This window comes from Lygodium microphyllum, chromosome 9 (genome assembly GCF_053477565.2).
Source record: "Lygodium microphyllum isolate KBCC chromosome 9, Lygodium_microphyllum_v1.1.10, whole genome shotgun sequence".
NCBI lineage: Eukaryota > Viridiplantae > Streptophyta > Polypodiopsida > Schizaeales > Lygodiaceae > Lygodium > Lygodium microphyllum.
In genome coordinates this window covers 89729557-89740609 of record NC_141143.1, presented here as the reverse complement: position 1 = coordinate 89740609, position 11053 = coordinate 89729557, and the positions used below count along the sequence as shown (strand labels likewise).

Genomic DNA, 11053 nt, shown 5'->3' with positions numbered 1-11053 from the left:
AATATCAATGTTGACTCCACCTTAAAAAATCATCGACCGTCTTCTTTAATGATATTTGAGAAAAACATCTCATGGACATCCACATTTGCCACTTCCATAAAAGCACTGTAATCATATCGTTGATGCCATTGCCAAAAAACATATACTCTCTAGCTCCTCATAAATATAAATCGATTATATTCCTACCAAATAAGCATCCATACAATCATGCATATTAATCCACCAATTTGCATTAAATAGCTATAAGTTCTCCAACTGATTGTAATTGTGTAGTTTGAAACCATTGATGATTAGATTGCTTGGGCAATATATAACATTGAATACTATGTTTGTTACAAGGTCTCTCAATGCCACTTTTATAGGATAAGTTTCATACTTGATATCACTTGAAGCAAGAGAATGGCCATCTATGAGTTCTACAAGAACTGGGTGAGGTTCCTCCACAATTGTGATACCATATCACATAGCAAATTTCTCATCCATGAAACATGGAGAGGCTCCAAAGTCAAAAAAGTGCTTTAACATCTAGTTATCAATGTGGTGTATAAACTCTTATTAACAACATAAAACTTGAAGAAACCTTAGTAAATATAAAGGAACCTTCTAAGATTTCTTGATTTTCATCTAATCATATGACCCCTACTCTGGTTGAGTATCCATGTTTCTCGAAAATGAGAGCATAGTGAAGTTGTATACTTGCAGCCTCTTGTTAGGGCAACATGGAGTAATATGCTCACATCCTCAATAATACAAACATAGTCCTTGAGAGCATCATTGCTTTTCTTGAGATAATAATGGCTTAAATCAAGCCAAATCAATCTACATAGACCTGATATTGGTTTTGTATCTTTCAAATGTTATTGTCATGGCATCTAGACTTAATGAACCCCCATGGTACTTCACTTGATGTTTCTCATATAGCCAATTATCATTCTATTGCTTAAGAAAAAAAAGTCACTTAATGAGTAAACCTTTAGTGTTGTCAACAAAAGATTTTTCCCATCATTTATTCCCCAACAAAATTGACTAGTAAATTAATAATCATGCCGAGTCAAATCACAGGTGAGTTATCACAAGGGAGTTGTCTACGTAAAAAACCTAGACCAACTAATACTATTCTAGTTACTTGACATTGACTTTTTATTTTGATCTCAACAACTCTAGCTCTATCATTATCTCCAAATTTGTACTTCGGAGGGCTACTAAAAAATGTCAAAAGGCCTTCTTAATGCAAACTTGCCTCTCAAAGTTCTTAAGAGTTGATTTAGAAGGTCTTGGATGGATAATCACAAAATTTCAGTTTCTCTAATTATAATCGTACATTCTCTTATAAAGTTCTTAAATTTTTTTCGCAAATATTTTATAAAATGATGATAACACTTTTCATTACCGTATCCATCACAATTAGACAAGATCAAGTATGAAGTCTTGCCAATTTGTTATAAGAATGATAAGAACTTAGTAAAGACAAGGATTGTTGCCTCACAAATTATAAGAGAATAACTTGAAGAAAAAAAACTTATATCTACAAAAGAATGAAGTACAACAATATATTTTCTTGATACAATACAAGAACTTGATATAAGCTAAGTCAAAGACAAGATAAGAAATAGATACACACAAGTTGAACTAAAAGTAGAGAGGACTGACCTTGTCTAGAAGATACAAGTTTTCTTGGTGTCCGTGGCACACAAATAGAGTGACACTCCATGATCGCTTGTTTCGAAGTTTGACAAAATCCAAAAGTATGAGGAAATGTACATAGCTTACTTATTTCACTCCCATAGAATCCATACATAACACAAGAATTTGTATCTTAGCTTTTAAGTGGCTAAAAATTATGTATCTTGTGTGAAATTGTGCCACTTCACACACACACACACACTCTCTCTCTCTCTCTCTCTCTCTCTCTCTCTCTCTCTCTCTCTCCAAGTTGATGATGTCAAATCATTAGTATAGATCCTTACATTTATTTCCTTCAAAAAAACTTGTGCTTTTGGCTCCCAAACTCACCATGGAGAAGCCCTCTTATGTTAGGTTGAAATAGAGCTTAGTATCTCATTCAATATATCCTGGTATTGGTTTTTATACTAGCCCAATGAGTGTCCGTTTCAAGGGCAGAGTCTTGCTTACAAGTTACAATGTGTATTGGCTTTACATGTTATGCGGACTCTACTTGAGACAAGTATCTTACTAGTATAAGATATATCTTGTTGGCTGACTTAAATCAATTCGATCCCTTCTTTTTGCAGGTACACACACACCAAACCCCCCCCCCCCCGGCCAAAGAACAAAGAGCAGGGTCTCTGTGTCTGCACGCATGTGGCTACATTTGTGATCACGCAACCTGTTGGGCTTGGACGTCCTCCTTTTCAATCAATGTCTTCAAAACATTGTCAAAAAACCCATCAACCCCTCTCAAGAAATGGCCTTGCCCTTTGAGCTCAGTATAGTGAATCCATGGTGCCCTCCGATGAATGTAACGCTGCAGCACCAGGGGGACCAGGTAGTCTTCATCCCCTTGCCAGATATGCACAGAGAAGTCAGTTGGGTCCTGCAGATCACCTGGATCAAACTCCCACTTGCCAAACATGATCACCACATCCCTGACCAGTGACTCAGCAATGCCTTGCTGAGTTGCCTTCTTCCCAATCTGCAAATAGTTTTAAATGACCATGTAAGCCAAATCACTGTAACCATGTTAGCTTCAAACAGCAGATGTAAAATCCCTTTTAGTAATGTTGATGCATGACACCAGATAAGCTCAACTAAATATGATTTTTGTGTCATCCTTTATTATTCGATTATACCTACCCATCTAGCTGGTGATGAAATAGACTTGAATGGCTTAACTACCAAGCTTGGTTATAAGACATGATACTATACCAAGATTCTTGCACTGCATAAGGCGCTGTAAATTGACTCATGTACATGGTGTTTCGTGCTTTTAAGGGCAGTTATCAGCACCAACAATAGTCATTTAAATGTATAACACTTCAGGATTTTTTATAACCTCTGTCATGAAGCTCCTGTAAGATTGCAATGCTTCACGATCTGATGCACAAAACACATCAATTCTCAGTTGCACAGCAGTGGACGTTGGGAAGAGGCGCTGTGTCATCCACCAATATGAAAGCCATGGCAAGTAATGGGTCACTGTTAAGAACCAGCGGTCTCCAGGCACTTGTGTGGACATTGCCTGCTTGAACTCTTCAGGACTCACACCAGACCACCAGAAATTTGTGACTGGGACTATCATTCCCACTCCAGATAGCCTGCAAAAATGATAATGCTTGATTACAGAAACGCATTACCTTTAACTGTTACTGTGGAATTCCAGCATAGACAAAAATCATGAATTGGCCCTTTTTCTAACGTCTGATAACCTGTGTGGAATGTATTTGATACATCCCCATGCAGCATAGCCTCCAATAGATTGGCCTACAACATAGAACTTTGGCCCAAGCTGGAGCTTGTCTGCTAATTGTTCTATGTCATATGCTTCACTCTTGATACTACGGTGTGGATTTGGGTCACTCTCTCCGTATCCAGCTCTGTCAAAGCTGACAAGAATTATGCGATGCTCATTGAGCAGGTCCTGCATTCACAGCCAAATACCATGGAAAGGCATATATCAAAGACGAGGAAAACCAGAAGTGCTAATACATGCTCAAATGACATATTGATTGTCCCAATTGAGCAGATAAAATGTTATGTGCCAGCAAAATGATCAATCAAGCAATAGTGGTAATTCTTGCTGTCATCACATTGGCAATTCTGCAGTAACAGGTATTTGATGAACCACGTTTCAGCTTGAGCATGTCATCCAGTAACATCTAAGGATTGCCACATGTGGAATCAAAAAACCAGCCAAGCAAGGGAACATTAGTACATGTTTAGGCCTATCATGAGATGGTGTTCAAAACCTTAAAAGAAACAGCCAAGTAAGGGAGCATTGGATTATATAAGCTTAGGTCAATCATGGAGATAGTTTAAAAAAGATCCCGGAAAAAGAGGGTAGGTCAATATTGGATTACAGGTTTAGGTCCATCTTGGAGATAGTGCGAAAACCATCAAAAATCCCAATCTAGTAAGGGAAAATGAGGTCCAGCTCGGATTACATGTTGATGTCCATCATGGAGATAGTAGAAAGGACATCAAAACACCAGTCAGATAAAGATTGGAAACATGAGATGAAGATTGGATTACATGTTTATGCCCATCATGGAGACAGTGCAAAAATATAATAAACGGCTACTGAATGACAAATGATTTCGTGGTGGAAAGATGTTAAATCCATGAAGAGCAGGTGATTTTATGTTGGATCACCTGTGAGAAATTCGGCACAGACTCTTTGGTGCCGTAAAATCCATGCACAAACACGACTTTGTGATGCGCGAGGTGCCGAGGCGAATAGCCGGACTCCGTGTAGGCGAGGAAGCGGCCGTCATCGAGCTGCACTCGCGGGGAGGTGACAGGAGGCCCCCCTGGGGACCCGGGCAGCCTGGGCGGTGGAGGGAGCAGGGTGGCTCTGATGAACAGCGCCGCAACAGCGACGGCAACCGCGAGGGCAGCGCAGGACCGGACACGGGCAGCCATGACGCTGAAGATGGGCAAGGCTGGGAGCAGCCCTAGCGGGGCTGCCGGGCTGCTGAGGGAGGTTGGGTAATGCGGCACGCAGGCGCGCCTTACACGAGGAAGACGCTGCCATCGCACTTCATTTCATGAAAGCAGTCTGCATCACACCAAACGCACGCGCGCGCGCACACGAGAGAGAGAGAGGCTCTCCTAACCTTCAATTCAAACTTGGCGAGCGATCCTTGAATCAATTTACATGTTTTCCACGTCAGCTTTTTTTTTTTGCAAAGTGCAAGGTTTTGAACTTTCTTTAGAACACATGTCAATATTATTTTTTTGTAAAGTGCAAGGTTTTCAACTTTCTTTTAGAAAATTTCAAAGTCCTTTTCAAAATCTTCGCAATTCATTTCGCTGCGTCGAACTTTGGTTTTTCATTTTGACTACCCCCACCTTCTCCAAAGCGAACTTAGTTGAACCAACATTTAGAGCCAGAGCGAAGTCGCATGCAAGGAAAATACTCTAAGCAGAGCCATAGAAGTAAATAAAATGTGTGTGGCCATTAGACTTTAACTAGGAAGATGCGTGCATTCAAGTATAGTTCTATTGTGTTCTTCAACATGATAGGATGCTACATTGCACGGTAAGACGATTTAGGTGTATTTCATATTTGTTGTTTTTCTCATGTGTAGTGTGGATGAGAATTTATTCTATTTATTGTTTAGAGCTTTGCCTTGGAGATCACCAACCAACTAAGGCTCCCAAGTCTACATAGAATCAAGGAGGAGAAGTTTTGTATTCAAAAAACAAAATAGAAGGAATTGACCTAAAACTTTTCATTCTATTCTACACTAATCCAATCCTTGCCATGAAAAGCCAGACAATATCTTTTATGGATATGATATTATTTTGTTTGACATCGTATTGGGAGATGTAGTTTGTGGTGGTTTTGTAGCCCCATTAAAGAGTGCTTTTTCTTGAAGGGTGAGTGGGGGTTATATTTATTTTCTCTCTCTCTCTCTCTCTCTCTCTCTCTCTCTCTCTCTCTCTCTCTCTCTCTCTCTCTCAATTGAACATAGGATATGATCATCGAGGAGGGGAAAGATAAGTTATCTCTCTCCTTTTCCTAAATAGAGAAGTGAATTCTCTTTTAAATTAGAGATATGAAACGATATGACATTTTAATAGTTGAACATGTGGATGTAATGTGTATATACTCTAAAAACATTGACAAGCTCACATACCCTATAAAAGAAGAGTTGAATTTGTTTTCTTATTGAGCATATAGGATGAGATAATAATATTAATAGTTAAATATATTCATACAATGTATACATACTCTAAAACCACGCATAAATACACAAACAATAAAAATACATGAATAATATTTACACATGTATACATGCATAAATATGTCCAAACACATGTGCATATGTATACATATTGTAATGTCTTCCCCCCCCCCCCCCCCGGGTGACCCCCGTACTATCCCCCCCATAGGAACTCCCCCCCTCCTTTTTTTTTTGAAAATTTTTTTCCCCCTTTCTCTCCTCGCTGACAACACGTCGGGGAGAGAGAGAGAGGGAGTGAAGTCTTTGATGGGGGACATGCAGCCCCCCCAGATGGCAGGAGGCGTCGTCCTCCCCCCATAACCATCTCCCCCCCCCTCAGTTGTGAGCAGGTGCCACCCCCTGCATGGTCGTGATGTCAGCTTCCCCCCCTTCCGATGCGGCAGCTGCACCCTCCCTGGCTTCCGTCTGGAAAACTCCCTCTTCCTCGTACATCGGCTAAGACCCCCCCCCCCCCCCGTGATCAGAGAAGTAGGAGAAGGAGAAGAGAAGAAGAGGAAGAGGAAGAAAGAGAGAGGGAGAAGGAGAGAGGGAGAAGGAGAGAAGAAGAAGGAGAGGGAGAGACAAGAGAAGAAGAGGAAGAGAAGGAGAAGGAGAAGGAGAAGGAGAAGAAGAGGTAGAAGGAGAGAGGAGAAGAAGAAGAAGAAGAAGAGGAGGAGGAGGAGGAGGAGGAAGGAGAGAGGAGAAGAAGAAGAGGAAGAAAGAGAGAAGGAGAAGGAGAGAAGAAGAAGGAGAGGGAGAGAGAAGAGAAGAAGAAGAAGAAGAAGAAGAAGAAGAAGAAGTAGAAGGAGAGAGGAGAGAGGAGGAGGAGGAGGAGAGAGAAGAAGAAGAAGAAGAAGAAGAAGAAGAAGAAGAAGAAGAAGGAGAAGAAGAGGTAGAAGGAGAGAAGAGAGAAGGAGAGGGAGAGAAGAAGAGAGAAGGAGAAGGAGAGAAGAAGAAGGAGAGGGAGAGAGAAGAGAAGAAGAGAAGGAGAGAGAGAGAGAGAGAGTAGGAGAAGAAGAGAAAAGAAGAAGAGGAAGGAGAGAGAGAGAGAGAGAGAGAGAGAGAGAGAGAGAGAAGAAGAAGAAGAAGAGGAAGAGAGAGAGTAGGAGAAGGAGAGAAGAAAAGAAGAAGAAGAGGGAGAGAGAGAGAAGGAGAAGAGAAGAAGAAGAAGAGAGAGAGAGAGAGAGAGAGAGAGAGAGAGTTGGTGAGTGGTGAAGGTTCGAGGAGCCACACTCAAGCCAACCCCTCATCGGCGAAAGACCCTTTCCCACGACCTTTCCTTCCCGAGCTGGTCATCTTGAAGGCTGTTAAGGACCGGACTATCCAAACTCCACGTGGAAATGGCTCCCAAAAAGAGAGTCGCGGGAAGTGTAAGTGCCAAAGCTACCATTGGCACCGGAAATGCGGGAGAGGCAACCAGAGCGACCAACGCAACAAATGCCCCTACGATCACAAATCAAACCCAGAATATCCTAGATTTTATAATCAATGTTGATTAAGCATATTATGTAGCTACATGCATGGGACAAGAACAAGCCTTAGGACTTTTTGTTACTCTAAGCGCTAGGTTGCATGCATGAAATGGTAGAGTATGGAGTTCGCATAAGTTTATATGCATGAAATGATAGCTTTTACACACATAGAATGATAAGGTTTTCGCATTATTTCACATAAACTAATAGCTTTCAAACCAGTTCAGTGCATGAATAGTCATTTAGAATTCATGCTTCGCAATTGTGATTAAAAGAAACACATGAAATGTTAGTATGATGCATTTGCACCGTTGGAAAGAAACCTAGAAGCATTCATTGCCAGGTATGAAGAGAGTTAAAGGTCGTTTAGGATGTACAAATATACTAAACGCACCATGTGCATGATGGGTAAGGTTGATTGGAAAACTCTGCATAACACCACACTAAGAGAGATGGAAGGGACACATGCATCTAGATTGTATTCGAAGGCCTAGATGAGGAGTCTTGCATTGCCAAGTGTATTAATTAAGCTTGGCTAGAGCTGGAAGAATAAAAGACCCTTGATCGGGTTGCGAATAAAGGCATGTCCGTTGCCTTGGTTGACCATTCAATACTTTGGGTTAGGGTTAAGATACCATAAGGTAAAACCCAAGGGAAAGAGCAAGTCAAAATAAGTTAACCTACCAAGAACATTTGCTTGCATGATCTTGTTTGAGATTATTGGGATCTCGCCAAGTCGCGAACGATCCAGGATTGAATGATGGGAGCATTCGGGAAAAAGGAACCACACCTTAACAATTGGTCATACAAACGACCTTTGAGATGATCGTGATTGTACACTTAGGTACATTGTTTGAACTTCTTTGCTCAAGGAACTAATTCAAGGCAAAACACTTGATGCTTCAGGTTGAGAGCCTGGAGAGAGAGACAGGATCAGTTACCTCCGACTGTCTGCTTGGCCCTATCCAAGGGGGTTGTTAGCTGCGTCGGGTATATGGACCTAACCCGCCGCGAGAGGTCTCTCCGTGGGTGCTGCTTGGAGCGGGAGGATACTTGGGTGCCAGGGGAGGCTCTGGCTCTAAATCCCTTGCCTCCGGATCCCGCACAAGAGGCCAACGTGACTCGAGATGGGATCTTGAGGCCCGTGTACTAGTCTACAGGCGGAACTTGGAGCAACAATCATGTAGATTGCTAGGATAGCCTTTGGGCATGATACTTGAGGTATTCCGGGATATGGAAGGATTATTTCTGTGGAGGCAGAAAGGGACACTTAATTCTTCTGTATGGGCGGGAGACAAACATTAATCAGAAGATAAGTTAAGTGTTTGCACGCACATGAGGTGAAGAAAGATGAGAGATAGGAGAAAAAAGAAAGGAGAGAAAATAAAAATGATGAGAGAGAGAGAGAGAGAGAGAGAGAATACACATTTAAGAGACAACATTAATAGGTATGCATGTATTAAACACACACATGTATATAAATACACATAAATCACATATATATACGAGTGCACAAACACATATAAAGCGCATTAAAAAAACAAGTATTTTTATTTTAATAAATAATAAACTATAATATATATATATATATAATTTTACATATTTAATAAAATATAAAATTAATAAACAAATACACACACATTTATACATATAATGTATTGTGTATATGTTAGCATATAATTATAATCTATAATATTAATTAATCTATTATCACTTTAGCTCATTATTATTATGTCTAATTATCTTTCATGTATTATTTATATTAATGGTAATGTAATATACTTATTAATACTTTAATGTACTTGATTATATATATAATAATTAAAATAATATAATGATATAATAATGTAATTGATTAGGTATTAATCATTACTCATTAATATCTCAATTAATTATGAATAAAATATGTGTAATTATATCTCACTTAAAGAGTCACATATGTGTGTGTGTGTGTGTGTGTGTGTGTGTGTGTGTGTGTGTGTGTGTGTGTGTGTGTGTGTGTGTGTTATCAATTATTAATAATGAGAGATAGAAAGAGAAGAAGAATAAGAATAAGAGGAAGAATTTCTTAATATAGTATATGGGTTGTCAAATTTATGTAATGTTGTAGGCTCTTTGTGTGAGGATAGCATGCATGCCATAGTAGGCTCAATGTGAATAAAAATCACCATTAAATGATAAGTTAAATGTGTGAGAATATTATGCATACCATGATAGGCTCAATGTGAATAAAAATCATCAATGTTTGTCTTCGAGAAACTTTGAGAAATGGCCATAAGGGTTCTTTGGAGATATATTCTAGGCTTTGTTGTGTTAATGTTAATCTTTCACTCCCTATTTGTCAGTAAGTGTCACATCCCCATGTATTGCATTTTCATGTATCCAACATTGTATTAGTCAAAGTTGCCAAAGCTTTTGAAATTTCGATTATGTTCCTTATATCAACCTCCCATGAACCCTCTTGCCATATGAAACATACTTTCAAACCCCAATGCAAAGCTCTGAGAGAATCTGGGCATAGAGCCCCAATATAACTTTAACTAATAGTTCTTTAAATGATAAATAGAAGCAAAATAAAAGTGGATTAAAGTAAGTATACTTTTTTTCCCTACTAAATCAATTTTCTTCTCTTCAAAAAGTATTATTTTTTAATATATTAATGTGTGTCCATGCAAGTTATTATATCCTATGGTAGTTTCACTTTTTTAAAGGATAGTTACCTATTCTAGATTTCTCACCTTGTTTATGTTATTTGTTGTTGCTTCTATCTTGATCTCTAAGTTATTATCGAAGTGATGATAGGGTTGAATGACTTTCTTCATCCTTTGGACGAACCTTCTTTGTGTAGCCATATTTGTATTATGGCCTGTATATAATTTGTCATTTTGCTTGCATGTTTTGTTGTAGAAAAGTATTTGTTCATGAGTTCTTATGTTGCCACTTTGCAACTAGCCCCCATACATGATTCACTGCCAATGCTAGATGATGAAACTATACTTGGTTGTTCGAGTCCAAGTTGTGTAGAGCCAATCTTTTTGCATATTTCATTTGGATGTTTAGCTTCTCTCCATTGGCTTGGCCTCATAAACTCTTTAGTTTTGGATAGCCGCTTATGCAAGAAATCATGAACTGAAGGGGACTAGTATCACACTTGGTTCAAAGAGAGTAAGAAAGTAGAGGGTAATGTTTTAGTTTAGTCCCATAAAATGATACATAGTAATTAGAATTTAGGATCACACTCTAGGATAGTCAAAGATTAAGCTTTTCCTAAAATTCACATTCTAACATTTCATGAGAAACCCTTAGGTAACTAAGACCACCTTTCTGTAGGATGAACCCAGTGGGGATTTACCCACTTGCTTCCCTCGAATGTACAATTAGTTCTCTAATTAATCCTATCACAATTACATTTGACACATACAAATAGCTTCCTTAATACACTCATTAGGACACATTCCTAAACATATTATTAGCATAGACACAAATACAATTAAAAATGGTCTTTCATAAAACATGGTTTTTAATCCTTTTTTTTGTATAATCACTCTTTTATTCCATTAGTTCTAGTTTGGAAATTGGACTCCACTAGAAAGCAAAGCACCAATCTTCCCTTAACAAACATTGGGACCTTTCAGGATACCTATTTTGGGCTTGTAAGGGTTTAGACTAGTCCTA

General features: G+C 39.1%; 1 protein-coding gene across 1 annotated transcript; it reads right to left on the bottom strand.

Annotated features, from left to right (window-relative positions):
* Positions 1 to 1694: 1694 nt before the first annotated feature.
* LOC148031272 (uncharacterized) lies at positions 1695 to 4779 on the bottom strand. Its single transcript, XM_087684787.1, has 4 exons — positions 4330 to 4779; positions 3387 to 3598; positions 3014 to 3275; positions 1695 to 2653 (listed from the first exon to the last, which is right to left on the bottom strand). The coding sequence occupies exons 1-4, from the start codon at positions 4597 to 4599 to the stop codon at positions 2339 to 2341; spliced, it is 1059 nt and encodes a 352-aa protein (XP_087540913.1). The 5' UTR covers positions 4600 to 4779; the 3' UTR covers positions 1695 to 2338.
* Between the last annotated feature and the right edge of the window lie 6274 nt (positions 4780 to 11053).